Consider the following 18,940-nt stretch of genomic DNA (forward strand, 5'->3'; position numbering starts at 1 on the left):
GATTGAAGTGGTCACTTATCAGTGTAATAGTATGTTGTTGGCATCAAACTGCTGCAATCCAACCAGTCAATATTCACATATTTCTTCCAAACATTACAAGCAGGACTCATCCCCAGGACCTGATTTCTTGCTGCTTTTCCTGTTGGAATATTTTTGAAATTATTTTGTCTTTGTTAATTCATGATGTAGTTGAGGCAAACGTTTTGAATTAATCAAAAATCTTTTCTCTTTCTGTGCCAGAAACTTCTATGATTAAAAACACCAGATTCTTTTCAACATGAGCAGGAAAACAGATTTTATTTTACCACTGACAAAACATAATCCTGGATTATAACTCATTCAACGTGGGCACTCTTGCCAGTCACGAATAAAGCTTGTTCACCTAATATACACAAAGGGACCAAGAGCATAGGTATAGTGAAAATGCAAGAAAATTCTGAATCAGCATGTATTACTTAAGCGTTCTTTGAAATTGTGTAATTTACCTGTTCTCCTGAGATCAAACAACTGACTCTTCAGTGTGTCTATAGATACTAACATATCACACTGTTGCCATAAAACTTCAAAGAAACAAGGACACTAAAGGAGTATATCAGTCAGTCTGTGTGGTAGTCTTCTATACACATTGCATTGCATTGTATTGCCATCTTACTGCAATACGAACCTGAGGCTCTCAAATACAAAATACGTCATTACTTATCGTCACTCTGATCCAAAAAAAAAAAAAAAAACAATACTGCAAACTGCTAATTCCTGTACAGTATGTGTGAGAATGTTGTGCAATAGACACAGCACAGCAACCTGGCTGAAATGTTTTTAGCAGGTTTCATTTGGTACTCCATATCCACCAAATTCAAGCATAGGAAATAAGGGCGATAAAGCAAAGTTAATAAAATGTCATTACTGTGTCAGGATAAATATTAAACTTAAATTGCAAAAAGGTGCAATTAGTCTGCATACAAACAGCACAGCAACAATGCTGAGAAAAAAACTAAAACTGTTGTGCATGGCTCTGGGAAAATTTCCCAGCATACAGTATGGATAGTCAGTACATAGCTTTTGTGGTGATGATTCTGGAAGATCCATAATAAATGGATACATAGAGAGAGCTGAGCTGCTGAAGGACCTGCCTATTACAAATATATTCTTCGTGTAGATGAACCACATGTCTATTACAGTGTAGAGAAATCATTACCATTATAAAAAAACAATTTCCTTTTAAAACAGCTGCAATCACCTCTGTTACCACGTTTACCCTGATATAGGCTCCTGCCATCACTCATCATGGCTCATTGAGCTATGAATGTAAATGTATAACAGATATTTTAATAAATCAATAAGAGATGTCCTACCACATAATTCTGAAACAGAGAAATAATATATTTCAACATGCAGCAGCAGACATTTAAATATCTGAAATATGCTTATTTATCATACACTTGTCATGGTGTAGGCGTGCTATATCTTGGATAAAAGCTTTTGATTCTCATCACTTGTTATATAGCTCACATGCCCAAACTCTTGAAGCCAAGTATGAATCATGAAATGTGAAAGTGGATTTTTTTATCTGATAATGTAACTGCAGTGTACCATCTTTTCGAATTTGGAACTGCAATCCAATATGTTGAGGAATCAACAAATTTACAACTGAACCGCTGATCCATTGCTGCATTATTAACATACCGAATTTGGTTGAATTTACATATTTCAACAGAAAGGCCTCAACAGTCCATTCATCAAAACATACTTTGCTATTAAATTCATGCATAGTAAGTTCTAACATGTTTTGCCTACACTCACCATTAACTGACTTTGATAACATGTCTATTGTGTTACTCTATACTCAGTTTATAAATTGGCAGTATCAAAAAGTCTCTGCTTTGTCAATCTGCTAGTTTCATTTAAAGTTAGGAGAAAATTTCATTTCACAACAATTAGTTATTCACTCATTGTTGAGGTATGACTACACACATTAGGACACAGAATGGAGGGATAGTGCAAAGGAGGTAGAGAAATAAAACAAACTAGAGGAAACATTGTAACAGGGTGTATTTTGATGACTGGATGGTTAGCCTGATAATGGTCCTGAGGAACACTTCTTCTGAATCCCATCAATGAAGAAACAGATCCAAGTTTATCTCCTGCCAGCTACCATCATTACCAAATGAGCAACACTAAATAACTTGGACCAAAAGGACAGAATGCTTGTATGAAATTATGGCATGGTCTTCACCTTGCAGAACATTTATAGTCTCCTTACTGTCCATTAATTTTCATTTTTCCTCCTTCGCTCTATAGGAGACAAGTGAGAGGCTGAAGGGTGGATCACATGAGATACCATGCAGCCACTCCAGCAAGAACAGCAAAACAAGCTGCAAACAAAACCTGTCCTGTTGGGTGTTGGAGTAAGGCCATGGCGAGTTGACAGGCGTATGCTGTTCCACCCGATGCCGCTAAAGGCACAGAAAAGAAAACACTGTTACAACAATGCAGTTAATATATTATGTACATTGACACACAAAGAGAGGTATAGCAGCGTACCCATTTTAGCAGCATAGTAGGGGCATTTACTGATATCACCACCCATTTCTCCATGGACGGGCATGCCAGCATCTAAAGCATCTTCCTGGATGGTTTTACCAATCTCTTCCAACTCCTCAAACACCTGGAATCACAATATTTATGTAATAGCATTCAGTTCGTTATACACAAGTGAGCATCTGAAAAACCTACCTATAAATATATAGTCATTTGTTTTACGAATGTAAATAAAATTGGTATTATTTTTTATTTCCATCACTTTTAGAAAACTAAAAGTAAACTTTTGCTAATAGATTGACTCTTCCCTAAATATAATCACTTCAGATACATTCCACTCAAGATATTAAAGTTATAATTTACCACAGTACCAAAATAATAAATGATCAATATTTCTCTAGCTCCATTTCTGCTCTTGTCCAACTCCCTAACTCATTTCCTTTTTTCCCCTCTCACCTCCATATTGAACTGGAAAGCCTTGACAGCTTCATTCACCAGGTTCTTCTTTGTTTCCATGTCCAGCTCCAGTTCGTTCATCCGACTACGATACAGCTGCTTGAAAGCTTTGGCGCTATGAATGGCATCAAACTGATAGAACTCCAGTCCCTCTCCTGTGGGCGGAAGCTTCAAGGCTCTCTGCGCCACCTTCTTCAGCACCTGGCCTCCGGACAGGTCCCCCATGTACCGAGTGTAAGCGTGGGCGACAAGCAACACTGGGTCCTCCTGTCCTACTTCATGGATACGGTCAACATAACGCTGGGTGGCCTCGGAGCAACGGACCTTGCTCTGCCAGTTTGAGCCATAGAAATATTCAAGGTCACGTGCAAGAGCTTCATGGCGGTGTAGCTCTGCAGGAAAATAAAGAGGGGCAAAATCGGGATGGTCCTTGTTCCTTTCAATCTCCTCCTCCATGGCTGTGTAAGTGTAGTAGAGTGCCACAGCCCCAAGCTATATAAGCAAGAAAGAAACTTTGAAATTGTGTTTGCTTCCATTTCCAGGTATATTTGCTTTCATTCCCTTCATGCACATTTGATTTATTAAAAATGTTTTATATAGTGAAGGCTAACATCACATAACATTAAGCTGAAAATGTTCTCCCTGATTTGAACCAGACTGACCTTAAAGAGCTCTTTACGAATGCGTCCCCTGAGGAAATCTTTCACAAACTGTGTGTTCTCAGCCTTTTCATGAACTTCTTTGGTCCCTGCTGCCAGCATCTCAGAGAGATCCTCTGGACTGTGAAAAGGGGAAAATGAGGTCTAATGTGTGATTGACAGAACCACAACGTGATTATTTTTAAGTGTTACACCACTCTGCCACTCTTTTTGAGAATCTCATGGTATCATATTTACCTGACATTGTCCTCTTTCTCTTTATACACAGGCCCAGCTCCATTTGATACAGTTGTGGTCTCCATTTTTTCTGCTTCACCATGCAAATCAGTGAAAGACAAAAAAAGCATTATATAACATTAAATTACATGACACTCATATTTGTGGTTTTTTGTTTTGTTTTTGGAGTTTTTATCAAAATATAGCCACATACCTTATGCAAGACTGTATTTTGTGTTCTAGCTATGACCTATACTGGTTTTCTTTGTTTCCTGCTGTCAAAACCTGTCACCATCGTAATGATGGTGTCAGTGTTTTTTCTCAATACACAATGAAACAGCCAGCCATGTTCCCTGTAGCTCTGGACATACGCATGACTGAACAGAAGTTGTATATAAAAACACCATCAAGTTTAACTTAAAGGGTTTTATGTAAACCATGTTCAGTCCATTGGATCCTTAATATTTAAGTTAGGTTTGTTAAGAATTTCACACTTACACATTCTGACTTTCAAATAATCTAATTCTCCTGACAAAATTAACAGACGGAGAGAAACAACAGCAGCTTGAAGACTTTGACCTCATTTACTCAAAGGCGGAGCTATGGCCAGGACAGTGACAGCTGATATAGTCTGGCATGATTTACACAGGCTGGACTTTATCTACACCAACACAGTCAGACAAAAGGCATCTCAAACAACACAACACAACACAACACAACACAGGCCCTCTGGCGTTTACCAGGGGTCTCACAGAATAAAACCTCTGTTTAGCTAGCTGAAGATTTTTGGCGCATTAATATTTCACTCATTTATTTAATTCAAGCCGGCCCCACACTGCGATCACACACACAGATATCGTGTTTGTTGGACCTGCCGCTGGCTAGCAGCATCCTTTTGACATCCGCTAACTTCACCAGCTAAGTTAGCTTACAGCTAGCTAGCGGTTGGACAAGCTAACGGACTGGTTAAAGAGTTGACGAGCAGCGCTTCACTGCAGCCGACACGTTTATTCAGCAGAACAAACAGTAACTGAGTCGTACTGTTGAACTATGAGGCTTCGGTATAACAACATTAACCCCAACAAACCTTCACCCATCCACTCTGACGCTCGCTCGGTGAAACTACAAATCAAGTTGGAGGTTCAGGGCGGAACTGCAGGTCTAACTCCGCCCCCCCCGCCGGCCGGCCCCGGTCAGGTGCCTCTGTGAGGAAAGCGATGAGTGCGCAAAATCACAACACAGAAGTTTGTGGAAGGAAAATATTTTTCGGACAAAAATCGTTTCCTGACATGGATTTGTGTGTTTTTAGATGAAGAGTTACACGTGGTAAAAGTTCAGTTTACCTACATTCAGGGAAGGCATTTATTTTGACATTCAATTGATTTCAAAATAAAATGACATGTTAGCGTGGTCAACAGTTTGTCAGCACACTCTGCTGTCTGCAGTCTGCTGTATTGTGTGGTCACAATTAACCCGTGTAAAATGAATAATTCTTATATGAAGAATTCTTGTCAGGGACTGAAAATGGTTGTTTTTTGTTTTCCATTTTAATAAGTGCAGTGTTGTGTTATTATGAGATTACATGTTTAATATATGTGCATATATTGAGTTTACACTTATGAAATATGTAGCACCCAAGACCAAATCAATAGGCTTGATTATAGTAGCCACTAGATGGCATTCTCACCCTATAAATTTAGTGCATTGGCGGGTTTCACATTTTACTCACAAGTTGAACATACAAATCAAAAGCCTTATAAAAGTTGCTTGACCCAATTTAAAGACTTCATATTTTAAGTAACATTTTATTGAAGCATATATGCTTTAAAGTTTTCCTCAGCTTCCATTACATTATACATTTCTTCCAAAATGTTGAAAATCAGGTCTTTATATAGTATAATACATGTTCTTGTAAATATTAGGTCTGCACACTTGCATTTTCTACGCAGGTGCTCTTTTTATGACTGTGATACAAATGTGATGAAGCCACTTCTATCTGTAAGAGGTCAAATTTTAGGAATTGAAGTTTTTTACTGTGGAGTGGGCATAATAGTCCCACAGCGAAACTCCATTACAGATGTGACACATTTGAAAAATCAAAGAAACAACAAAACTGAAGGTGTGACATTTGAAGAGGGGAAAAGGGAGCAGAGGGGCCAGGCACATAATTTTAATGAATAGTCCACTGTCTTTACAGAGTGTACTGTGTACATAATGCACGCTGTACTGGGAACACCGTGCACAGAATGCACTGTGTAATTATGAGTGCCCCCAGATTAGCAGGTGTTTGTCCAGAGCCAGCCCTAATCGCAGAGACAACCTCAATTTTAGCTTTCTTTCCACTGCTGAACTGAACATGTTAGTCAGGCTCCTTGTACTAACAAAACAATGTTCCTTCATGTTCTCTGGTGGACAGCATGCAGTTGGAGTACTCTGCCATTCACAGATCACAGTTGAATACTGATTTCGTGTATATGTGATTCACACATTCTGTTCATTAACAATGTCAAGGTGATTCCGCATCTTGCTGAGCAGATTTGTCCATCAGTGTATGACTGAATGTGGCGTGTTTGAAAATGAGTATATCGTTGGTGTGTGTGTGTGTGTGTGTGTATGAGACACACCACCAGATGCTCTGTTGGCAGAGCAGCTCAGAGCCCACCCCCCTAAGATGCTACTAAGGCACAGGAGGCTGGGGGGTGGATGATTCACTTCCATCCAATGGGGCCGGCAAGCTGTTGCAATTACACCAAATTGCTTTGTGAAGTGCTTTTGTGCTGCTGGTGCAAGGGGGATTTGGTTTAAAAACTCATGTGGGAGAAGGATGTGCCAATGATATTATCTTAATATCCTCTTGGATACTAATCTGTCCATTTAATTTTGACTAGATATTGATTAGATTCTTAGAAAAATGTCTCACAACAGCCATACACATTGACACCACATTATAAAACCAAGAGATCACTCAGCCAATAACAGGCATCTATTTATTTAACTTGTTGGATATATTTACAATGTTACATAAAACAGGAAATCAACAGCAGACCAGCCAAAAGTTAGTCATATCTTGTGTCTGTTTACTCTCGCCAAATCTGAATATGTGTCACTATCGGGCAGCAGTTGGACTAAACTGCAATGTACGTGGGCTACTTGAGAACATAATCCCATATTTTTAATGAATCTTGTCATAAACCTGACAAACAAGTACAAAGGAGGGTGTGTGGGTGGGTCAGCTCTGGTTGCTCTGTAGGGGTCCAGTCTCTGGGGGAGGGGGTCTGGTTTAGTCTCTAGTCTGTGGAGGGGTCCAGTCTGCGGGGTCCAGTCCAATCCCTGGTGGGGTCAGCTCTGGTCTCTGTGGAGGGGCGACAACAAGCTCAAGACACACAACAAAAAGTGATATATCAGCAAACTCCATCTGTATTTTTCATTCACATCCCTGCTCATATACAGGTGCAATATTATATGATATTATTTTGATATTATAAATATGATAGATATTTACTTTATATTATCCTGAGGGAAATTCACTTACATGACTCATTCACACAGTGACACATAAAGCGACATGCTGCCTCACCTTTACACTTTTATGTGCTTTACTTCCCAACATGACAGACAAACAGTTCGTTTTTGTAGAGATTAGATAATGACGGGTTTACAAACACAAAATAGGCTCAGCAATGGGGAACTATATTAGACATTGTGCTAAGACACCTGGTTAATATCCACACTTTAGGGGATCAGGAAAAGAGGCAGAAAACTGGAGTTTGAGTGTCTGCTTTGTTGCTTCGTGTCCAGCAGGAGTCAGTAGCAGACGTGTTACATGGACACAGTAAACACAGTGTGAAACTCCGGGGGGCCTGTGCAGTCAGGCGTCCGGATCGTCCCGTCACGCTGTGGTAACGCGTTATCTCGCGTTATCTCGTCCCTGCTGGTTGTGATATTTCTCGCGAGAGCCGATAACTACGTTGTGGAGACAAGTCCTCAAAGTTTTTACCTTGTTATCTTACGTCGCCACCTGAATGCCTATCGTTTTATTTGTTTTAAAAATCAGACGACTCGTGGACAATTTTCATTTTTTAAAGACCTTGATGCTATTTCACGCCAACTTCTGTTTGCACCGCGCGAGAAACGTGACTTCCGCACCCGTTCATTTCGATTTCGCGGGCCAAAGCGGCCGAAGCTCGCGTCAATGAACGTCTTACGGAAACACACGAACCGACCGAACTATTTACGAGCAAGTCTCTGTAAACTTGAGCTCATTCTTTATTCTAGTGCTTTAGTTTGTAGTTTATCGGTTCGTTTTGTTTGGTAAAGAAATGACGCCCAGATTCCAACATGTCGCTGCTGGCTGGACTCGAGCAGGCTATCAGGTCATGTAAAGCTGAACAGCAGAAGATCAGTGACAGTATACGAGACTGCAGAGAAATATTGCAGACCATGTAAGTACTGTGTGTGTGTGTGTGTGTGTGTGTGTGTGTGTGTGTGTGTGTGTGTGTGTGTGGGGCTCACCAACCCATCTGTTTCTGCAGAGCTTTGTTTTTTACGTAGCAAAACGAACTAATGTTCAGGGATGATGTGCTCATTAAACTCACAGCCTGATGTTGTGTACTTGTTGCTCAGCCGCCGCTCTTTGCACCCATCCGGCGCTGTGGCTTAGTTGGTTAAAGCGCCTGTCTAGTAAACAGGAGATCCTGGGTTCGAATCCCAGCAGTGCCTTTTCTTACCAAATTCTCGCCAACAGCAGTTGGACTCCTTATTCTTCTTGTTGATAGTAAGACAGCATTTTATGATCTTGGCTGTTTGCAGCTTTGTAAATATTAACGCTAAGATTTAGAAAATATCATTTATTTTTATCCGCAGTAAACACTGCTGTTATTGCAGCCTTTGTTTTGTTTTGATCATCTTGGTTCCTTTGAGTCTGTAGTCACATGGGTGTTTTTCCCTACAGAAGGCCACAACCCCAGATGGACTCTGAGGAGTCTGAGTGTGCAGATGCTGCTTGTACAGGTAATTATTTAAGAACACATAAAAATATCTGTGACAAACAGGAAAATTATCTTCTCTTTTACTAAACTGATTCTAGAGATCTTTAAAAAAAACAAAAAAACAAAAACAAAAAAAAAAACATTGCATAAATTCTAAAGAAAAAATCATTTAACTATTTTTCTGGTTAAGGTTGTCAAGAGACAGATGAGAGCAGTTATGTATAATGTTATGAGCATGACTATTTCACATCTCTCTCTTCTATTGGGTCTCATTTAATTGTGCTAATCATGAATGTTGTGAATGTAAATGTAGGTGCTCTTCAATTACTCAACGTTTAACATGCCATGCAGCTTTCGGCAGGTCTCCTTCATGGAAGACATAATGTATCCAAAGACACTTTCTGGTATAATAAAGATTAAATAACTAAACTGTAACCACGTGTCTCCCTGCTGCTATCTTCAGACACAAGTACTTCACAAGGGGAGAGAGAAGATATAGAACTGCTTGAGCAAGCGCTGGAGAAAGCCCTTTGGGTTCGGACTGGCTCACAAACATCTAGAAAAGATCCAGACAGAAACAAGAAGTCTGGACTTCGAAAGGAAACAGGCACTTTTGATATCACATCAAAAGATGCATCACAGCCATCTGCACCATCGAAAGGAAATCAAGTAACCAACAGATCAACCTGTAATTCTGCCAATATTAACAGAAAGGAGCACAAAAAAACTGAATCTTCAGTATCCTCTTCACTACGATCAAGACCTTCGGCTGTCAACAATCCTGGAAAATCCAAAACTATTAAACTAAATTATAGAGGCAAAATCCAAAAACATCCTGTCTTGTCAGCTGGGTCTGTGTACCACCGGTCAGCTAGGAAATTGCAGCAAGCTGGTTCATCATCTGGCACTCATGATCACCCTAAAAAAGAGTGTAAGAGTAGTGTGTTGACAGGTGATGACCTGGGAAAAGCTGCCACTATCCCCATACCTTCCTCAAATGTTCCTTTCTCACATGCAAAGGAGTCTGAAGCTCATACTTCGCTTCAACACACTGGGTATATATTTTTATTTTATTTATTCATTTATTCTAACTGAACTGCACTGTACATAGTCAGAGGATTGGTCTAGGTGCCCAACTGTAATCATTTTCTGGATTTAATTTATGGCAGGACAACTTTAGAGCAAACAACGAAGTGGAATTCTTTAAGAAGCAAGCAAAACAGGTGCCAAATTCAGACTTTTTTTTTTTTATGTTCTTGTTTTTGCTTTTTTTGCTTCAGTTTTGCTTTTGTAACTTTACACAACTAATTTTCTATGTTATCTTTAGGTTGTGGGACAAAGTTATGGCCATTCAAAGGAAACCTGTCCCTGGGAGGAGTCACTTCATGGAGAAAATGAAAGCTACGGTATCCATTAGAATTCCAGCTTTGCCTATAACCTGAAAAAATTCTGGGTGTATATATTTGTGTGTGTGTACCCTCTTTTATTAATTTTGCAGGATCATCATTTCAAAACAAATTAGAAAAAGGCACTTTGATTTCTGTGAACAGCCTAGATAGCTCATGTGTTTCCTTTGACCATATCCCTGTGATTTTTCTAGTTCCCCATGGACTGGCCAAGTGGCAGTCCAGCTCAGACCAAGGCTCTGGTGGACCGACTGACTGAACAAGGGCGTGACCTCACTCAGCACTGTCAGACAATGGAGCGACTAGCAAAGTTGACTCCAGAGACGACCGCTGGACAAGGTGAATTGCACCTGCAAGCACACAAAATTGGAATTAAATGAACAAAACGAAAAGAAATAAACCAATGACATAATTGTGTGGGTGAGAGGATGATAACTTGAGAAGAAACTTCAGAGGGAGCTGGCACGAAGTAGCTTTGTTGAAGGTTTTTAAATTGATATAACAGTGATTAGCCTTTCCTCCGCCAGTGACACTCAGATTCCCCCGTTGAGATGAGACTTAATATGGCAATAAAACAAACAACTTCTGTGGTTTCTGATAGGAAAATGCTGGTTGTCTTAGTTTTTTAAAAGGATTATTTTTTTCATCTTACGCAGGTGATAAGAAAAACAAGTATGACTCCTACCCAACACTTGAAAGATTGCAAATGACTGCAGCACAGCTCCAGCGCTATGCAGACCAAACAAAGCAAGGTAGGAATCCTGTATCAAGATAACATGAACTACACTTTGCACTTTCCTTAACTTTCATGAGCAATGAGAGGAAAAAAATTATGAAAAACATTTATTGCAGCCCCATAGATTTGTATAATAAAGTGAACCTTTATCTCTGATTACCCAGCTGTGTTTGAATTATTATGTCTGAGTGTCAGGGTATCACTCACGCAGTGTCTATAGTATGTTATATATTAGTATTATATTACCTCCAATGGTACAATTACATTGAAACTGAATGCCTAGAGATTTTCCATTGGCGCCACACAAATGAGCATATAACCTTCAGGATGGAGTTAAATTAATGTTTACAGACATCCAGTGCAGCAAAAGTATGCTGCTTGTTTGTTTTGTAACTCTGATGTTGTGACTATATGGACCCAGTTTAGCATCTGTTATCCTATATTCAGTAAGTATTATATTTCAGAGTGCTTTATTTTCCAGACAGGGATTTATTGTTTATTGCATTTTAACAGCATTTGAAAAATGATGGGTATGGCGTGCTAACGAGCTAATATGGCCTCTCCATCTTGGCAAATGGAAAATGAAAACAGAGCTGCAGTGAAACCTTGGTGCCAGATAAGGTTTTTCCTTGGCCTCTATGGATCCCCTCGCCTGTGACGATGGGGTTTTAAAGCTGTCTATCCTGACGTGGCCAGGCAAGGGTCTAGCTATTTAAAGCTGAAGCAGCAGAGCAGAAAGCATTTTAGGGTACGGTTGCTCATGCTCACACTCTAAAAATAACACTATTTTCCGTTAGAGTGGGAAGCATGGGATCGATGGAGGCCAGACGGAGGCTGTCTTTGCCCCAGTGGGACAAGTAATATGTGGGTAGATGGGATGGTTGCACCCCTGCCCAGGACCATCACCTACACAACAGAAGCAGAGCTCTGTGAACTGGAGAGGCTTAGAATGCAGGTGGCACTGCTGCAACAGGAGATCAACCTTGAGCAGGTATGGGCTGTGATCTTCAACCATCTGATGAATTATAAGTATATCACACGCTTGTTTGTGTTAATCTGTGAAGTAGTAGTCATTAACTACTAAGACACAATGTGCTGACACTCTTTTTCTGTGTGACAGACCCTGCTGGACACTCTGTCCCCTCAGCTCTTATCTATCACGTCTGGGCCTGAACGTCCCAACCCCAGTGTGTTGAGAGACGTGTACTCTCTGCTAGGTGAAGGAGGGGAGCGTTTCCCTTCCATAGTGTTGGACTCTGAGCCTGAATGACAACGGAACATTCAGTAACTACCTGACTTAAGAGTTTTTGAGGTACTTTCTCCCGTCCCATATGAAATATACAACCCACTGCTTTCAGTTGGATCATTGGCTCAGTTGTGAAGCTAGCAAAAATATTTTTGCTTTAAATAATCTAGCTAAAGAGTATAATTTTCTGAATTGTAAATCTAGGTCATTATTATGAAAAATATATATATTTATTTTGCATATTATTCATTCTATATGTGATGCCAGATAAATAAATAAATGCTGATGATGATGATGAAATGATTATTGCTTATTTTCTCATGCTCATCTTGTTTTGTCTGTGAATTGCTGTACTAACAATGTTGTCCTATGGCCAATGAAAAAAATGTACATAAATTAATGAATAATCAGCCAACAAACTCAACGAATTCTAAATAGATCTGTATAGCACATTTGATACATTATATCTGCAGCTGTTCAGTAGTCTCAGTTCTTCTCATTTAAGGGTTTTCAATGTGTATTTTCTAATGGTTTTAAGTTATTTTCATCTTTTTAAATATTTTCACCACGTAGCATGTAAAACTTAACTGAAACAGGAGTCACTGACATGGACTTCCAGCAGGTGGCACTCCACTCAAAGAAGACCAAACCCATGTTAGTGTGTCTAATGCGAAACACTTGATAAGTTATTATCAGTGGTTGACATTTAATCATAATTTTTCAAAATTTCACACCGTAGTATTTGTCCATATGATGTTTGATTTTCATGCTGGGCTTAAATCTTCCTGCATGCAGTGAATAATAGGTGACTCACATGGGACCAATAGCATGTCTCTGTGACCTGTCAAGATTATTTACCATGTTTTTCTGCATTCCAAATGTGATGTGAGGGTGTAAGTGAGATGCAGGAGGGCTTGGAGCGGCTGATAAGGCTCGTGCCCACAGATGACGTGTTGATGGCACGGCCTGTGCCAGACTGGGCAACAGGTGGCGCTGGGTTCACATAGAAGGACGTGGGTGTTTGAGCCCTGCTGCACCAAATCTCATGAACACACAAAGAAGGGGACGTGCACACCCAAAGCTGGGTGAGTCACAGAGACAATGCACTTGGGAAGCTGCTTCCTTGCTTGCTGCAAGCTGGAAACTGTGGTTGTCTAAAAAGAAGATAATAAAAGTGAGAGGACTATTTCTGTGTCAGAGTTTCTGCTACCTGTGCCTGACCAGTGAAAAGCTGCTCCTGGTGTAAATGAGGCACGTGCTTGCATGTTCACAGAGCTGCCCCGGATCCAACACCATCAGTTTCTCACCACTCTTGGACTGCAGCCAAGTCATCTGTATGATGCAGTAGTAATGTGTTGCAGTCTTCTGTTCCACCCATCCAGTCTTGGATCAGTCTGTGTGAAAGGATTAAAGGAGGAGGCAGGGATGCATCCTTGAGATCAAATCAACACCACACAAAGGGTCCAGAGGGATGGGCGCCTACGCAATCGGCCTTCCTTTGACCTGGATGCATCAGCTGCTGCCTGGTTCTGGCTGTCACCAACAGAGCTTTTCCACTCCCACCGGCATGGCCTGGCCCTGCCCAGGTTACCCAAGTCTCACGCCTTTGTCCCATATTTCTCATGCTTCTTTTTGTCACATAATGGAAGCGCCAAAGAAATTATGCTTCCCATGGAAGAAGCTTAATTTTCTTTCCGTAGAGAGAAAATGTCACAAACGCTCTCACACAGAGAGCAGCAGAGTTGAATAGCCACCTCTTTGTCATACACATTCCTTCCTACTTGTTCACTTTTTTCACCCTTTCAGTTTTCACTTTTTATAAGCCTTAGTCCGCTGCAACACTGGAGTCCAAGTACAAATCCACAGAAACCGAACAGAGCTACCAAGAATCCACTTCTTTCCTTCAAATGCTTCTTGCTCTTGAGCATCTCTTTTCTCTTGATCCTTCACAAACACATTCCTCACTTTCCCTTTTTAGTCCTCTTTTGCTCATCTACAACACTTGTCGATTGAGCTACAGCAGGAGAGGTTATGTCAGTGTGCTCAGTTTGACTGCAGTGGGGTTTATTTGATTTTACCTGCCCTTCAGCTGGTCTAAAGACAGCTTCATCTGTCCTTTGTTCCCCTACATTTTATTTTCTGTAAAGGCAAAGAACATAGTTGTCCTATGCTGAGAGATACATGTCAGACCTTTATATGAGAACATGAGGTGTCTTAATCTGGGAAAACCTATTGCTAAGATTAGGTCATGTTGCAGATTTATAAATGCTTTAAAAGAGTTCCACAATCCTGGCCTGTTCTGGCAGTACACATGTGGAATCTTAAATAGACTTGCACATTTAAACTCCAAAACTGCTCAATAAAATTTCAATTAGATTAGAAAAGCTTAGGAGAGAGAGCTTTGTTGATCGATTTTCCTTCAGTCACTTCAAGGTAGCCTTTCATTCAGAAAAGACCGGCACCAGCAGTGCATGTGGGTGGGAAATGAGTGGGGGCTGTTTGTGTTTTTCACGAGTGTCACATATGGGCATGCTCATTAGTGTATTTATACTTTGGTTATAGAATGAATGTCTACAAATCACTCTCTTTATGTGTCTGTGTGGACGTAAAAACAGATCTGTGTGGGTGTTGATTTCCACAGCTGATCTGTTGCTGTGCAGTGGGAGCACTATTTCCGTGGAATAACCATACAGAAGTGACACATCTGTGCTGATGCAGGATGGCATGAGAGCCACCTTTCTCCAAATGTGTGGAAAGAGTAGCTTTCCAATCTAAGAAGATGAGGGATTTCCCTCTCTCTCTTGTTAATTTCGAGACTGAGGCAGGTTTTCTTTATTTGTCGGCGGTGGCTTTTGTACTGCAGAAAAAAAAAATTGCAATAGGGAGGCAGTGATGGGGAGATGTAGGAAAGAGGGAGCAGTTAACTCTTCTCCCCTCCCCCCTTCCTGTGCTACATCAACCCCTATTCTCCAAGCTTCGGTGTTTGACGTCACACACAGAAGACCAATCGAAGCACTTGGACTTCCCCATTTTCCCTCCCTAGCTCCTCCCCTTCTGATCCTTTATATATCCCCCATCACTATGTTCAGCAGAGTGTACAATGTGCTGCCAGAGAGCCAGCAGACAGAGACACAGCCAGAGCAGAACGAAGACAAGGGAAACGTGTGAGTGGATTTCAACGCTGATTTCATCTGACACGCTCTAGCCATTCCTGCTCCAGTCATACCGACCTCCTCCTCCTCTTGCTCTTTCTTCGCCTTTATCTGTCTCTCTGTTTCTCCAGGCCAGAGGTGACTACAAACATAATCCAGAAAGCCAACGCTGCAGCCTGGCTTCAGGATCCATCAGCCCGCACGATCAGGATGGGCTGTACGACAGGCCACCTGGCATGCCAACCTCAGCCCCAGACCGGCTCGGAGCAGGAAGGTCAGGCCCTGGAGGCTGGTGGTGCCAAAGTCCCTGATGTGCTCTCCTCTCTGGAGCGTCTGTCCCAGGCCACTGGAGGCATGGAGAAGTCCTGGTACCGCTGCATCTTTCCCTTTGGAATCATCTCTTTGGTGATAGGTGTAGCAGGAACAGGTGTGACCTACGCCTATAATGACTTGCCTCAGACAAAAGTGGTGTCACTGGTGCTGCTTGTCATGGGTGTTTTGCTGCTGCTGATGGCCACCGCCTGTTGGACAGCCCATAAGAAGAAGAGAAGGAAAAAGAAAGAGGGAGGTTCGTTCACCTCTGAGCAGTGTCCCCTGTGAAGCACACGGGGAAAACAGTTAGGAACTTGAAAGCAGAGACATACCCAGAGCCGGGAGTTCAAGGATTGGCCAAAGAAGCTGCCATTTCCCCTCCATCCTGCGCCAAACCCCCTCTATTCTTTATCACAAAGTTTGGCTCAGCTCATACTGGGGAGGGATGAGAAATCATAGCGAATGGAAGGACAGATAGAAGGACGCTGATGATCTGTTTAGTCTGTAAGGTCTGGACCATTTTGGACGTGCAAGGAGGGATCACCAATGCCTCACACACTATTTTATCATCAGACAGCAGGTGTCCAATGTCAAAACAACCTCAGAGGGGACACACACAAATATGCACTGCACACTGCATGCAGATTTACACGCACAGATACATGGCCCTTACAGTCTTCTCACACATATGCACAAGCAGTTAAAGTGTGAGCTCGCAGACACCCAACACGCTATGCAGAACTGTTGCTGGAGTCAATGCTGGCGTCACTTGGCACGTCAGTCACAGCATTCCTCCTGCCAGGACAGGTGACTCTCCAAGAGGTCAGAAGTGGGCCAAAGACGGCAACCTGATACCCAGCCGAAAGAGCAGTGCACCAGCGTCAGCAGCCAACGTCATTCACTCGTCCTGTGACACCGCAGCAATGTGTTGGGGGGCTTTTTTACGCAATGGGAGAGTGGAACTTGAGTCCACCAGGATCTTGCTGGAATCTGCATGAACGATAAGCTGGAGAGGACAGAGAATCTGCTGAGGAAGAGCAAGGTTTTTGTCTGTCTTTACACGAAGTTTTGAGTAAACTACATAAAAAAACAAAGTTTTGCACATGTGGCCATGTCCATGCATCAACAGAATCTTTTGTCAAAACCTTCAGGGCCTTTTGTAGCTTCAGGTCCATTTCATAAAGGGGCGTAATATCGACTCTCTGACTGACTGATTGTCAACATGTGAATGTGTGAACATTTACGCCTAGGCTCCTGTCTACGTGGGACAACCCCAACTCAACACAGGGCAGGCCAGGATTATTGAAGGACATTGCCCGAGGGGACATGCCACTGCAGGGACACTTTAACTGATCCTGCTCCCCTGTGGCCCCTCCCATTTGGTGCCTTGAGCAAGCACTCATGGAAAAAGGCTCTGCTGCATTCCCCTGTTTCCATCTGAACTCCCCACAATTACCCCCCTTGTTCTGTCTCTCTTTCTTTCTTTCTTGTTTTACCCCGATAGCCCTCTTCTCATCAATCTCATAAGCCTTCCCTCTTCCTATGTGTCCACTTTTTAACTTATTCACCTAATTTTAATACAGCCCATGTAGAGTCTACAGCCTTTTCACAGAAATGACGGACACTGATCTTAAATTTAAGCCACACAATCCACATAGTATCTCTGTGCCAAAGAAAAGTGATTTTTTTTTTTTTTTTTTTTTTGCTCCAAGGGGAAAGAATATCCCTTTGTCAGTCTGAAAATATGGTACAAGGCTGTGCTCTTTTGAATACAGATGAATGTTTGTGCTCTAAGTGATGGTGGGATTTCCCTTTCCTTCGCCTTTTCTTTTAAAGAGAGCTGCTGAATGTAGCTGCACTCAGCTCCACAGCTGTGAATAGGTGCTTTCTGTGGGCGTGTGGTCTCACAGGATGAGATACACAATGGCATTTTTATTCTTGTCTTAAACATTCTTGTTTCTTTCACTGAATGTAACATGGGATGGAAAATCCAACTTCTGTAAGGAGAAAGTGCAATGTGTAGAAAGTGAGAAATGTCTAGACTGATCCATGTCAAGGACTGTGGACCACCACTTCTTTACCCTTGAGAATTGTCATTGATCACTGTTGCATTGATTTTTGCTACCAGTCTGGTGACGCATGTTACTGAGTAAAATGTGTTGATGCATTCAGAAGTAGCAGTTAACGCACAATGCCAAAGACTGTCATGGAGGCCAGCTTGTCAATTAGAAGGGTGCAACTGCCTGCCTGCTTCAATAGACACTCAATGGATCAGTCCATTCTCCCACTTTTTTTGCAGCCCAATGTGCACTTCGATCTTCTCTTGCATACTGATTGTGAGCTAACCTACGCTAGTTTAAAGAGAGGGAAGGGAGGGAAGAAGGCTGAAAAAGAAGGTAATAGGCTAAGACAAAAGCAGAACCAGGAAGTCATTCCTTTCATTTCTATGTAGAAGTAAGGAGCCATCTCTGTGGTGAAGTGTCCCAACCAGAGCAGCCCTGTTCTGAGGGGATATGATGCTTTACTGGTAATAACAGGGAAAATGCTCAGCTGAGTGGATTGAACGCGTCTCTGATTCTTTTTCTACTGCAGTTTTAATATAGATCTGTCTGTATTTCCAAACACTTTCAAAATGCATGGTCACATCAGTTTGTTTTGAAGGAAGACATCCAAGAAAATGCTCATGAATCATATTTATGAGTATGTTTGTTTTGTTTTTGTTGTTTGTTTTTTTTTTTCTCAGGGCAGTTGCGTCCTCCGGACAGTAAGACACAAGAGAAGCCCTAGGATTACATTACATTAGACCATTGCAAAGACAGCATAGCAGATTGCCTCACATATCTGTCTCTGCCATATTATGATCACTTTGGTCAGTGTTAGCTGTAATAAGAGGACTGTAGATGGGTAGAAGTGGAATTGAACATTAATAAGATCATCAAGTGGGCAGTTGTAAGAAGTGACGAAAGAAAAGCTGTACATGCAAATTATTTCTGTCTTTGGCTGATATTGCTTCTTTTAGAGGAAAAGATTTTTTGTGGCACAGTCATCCAAATGTTGTGAGTGAGAGAGAGGATAAGATACATAGGAAGCAAGCAAAATAAGAAAAAAACCCAACACCAACAAAACAAAAACACGACTAGTCTACATACTTTTATAGTGCCCTGAATTTTGGCTTGTGTATCAATGCAATTTTCACATGTATATTATAAATTTTACTATGTAATGCATTGT

The 18,940-nt window shown here is 41.4% G+C and overlaps 2 protein-coding genes and 1 non-coding gene across 4 annotated transcripts; 2 read left to right on the forward strand and 1 right to left on the reverse strand.

Moving 5' to 3' along the window:
- Window positions 1–184: 184 nt before the first annotated feature.
- On the reverse strand, window positions 185–5,020 carry hmox2b (heme oxygenase 2b). The gene is made up of 6 exons (XM_029508613.1): window positions 4,957–5,020; window positions 3,891–3,963; window positions 3,657–3,774; window positions 2,995–3,486; window positions 2,542–2,665; window positions 185–2,453 (listed from the first exon to the last, which is right to left on the reverse strand). Exons 1-6 carry the CDS (start codon window positions 4,964–4,966, stop codon window positions 2,326–2,328), a joined length of 945 nt encoding a protein of 314 aa, XP_029364473.1. The 5' UTR covers window positions 4,967–5,020; the 3' UTR covers window positions 185–2,325.
- Window positions 5,021–7,807: 2,787 nt separating this feature from the next.
- On the forward strand, window positions 7,808–12,560 carry tedc2 (tubulin epsilon and delta complex 2). 2 transcript variants are annotated; one of them, XM_029508860.1, is made up of 9 exons: window positions 7,808–8,311; window positions 8,824–8,879; window positions 9,321–9,912; window positions 10,027–10,080; window positions 10,185–10,263; window positions 10,458–10,602; window positions 10,920–11,015; window positions 11,797–11,990; window positions 12,120–12,560. In XM_029508860.1, the coding sequence occupies exons 1-9, from the start codon at window positions 8,208–8,210 to the stop codon at window positions 12,267–12,269; spliced, it is 1,470 nt and encodes a 489-aa protein (XP_029364720.1). In that variant the 5' UTR covers window positions 7,808–8,207; the 3' UTR covers window positions 12,270–12,560. The 2 variants fall into 2 exon arrangements, with proteins under 2 accessions (XP_029364720.1, XP_029364719.1); XM_029508859.1 differs by having other exon boundaries at window positions 8,208–8,311; window positions 8,821–8,879.
- trnat-agu (transfer RNA threonine (anticodon AGU)) lies at window positions 8,515–8,588 on the forward strand. The gene has a single exon. It is a non-coding gene; the product is annotated as a tRNA-Thr (tRNA).
- Window positions 12,561–18,940: the final 6,380 nt, after the last annotated feature.

This window comes from Echeneis naucrates, chromosome 8 (genome assembly GCF_900963305.1).
Source record: "Echeneis naucrates chromosome 8, fEcheNa1.1, whole genome shotgun sequence".
NCBI lineage: Eukaryota > Metazoa > Chordata > Actinopteri > Carangiformes > Echeneidae > Echeneis > Echeneis naucrates.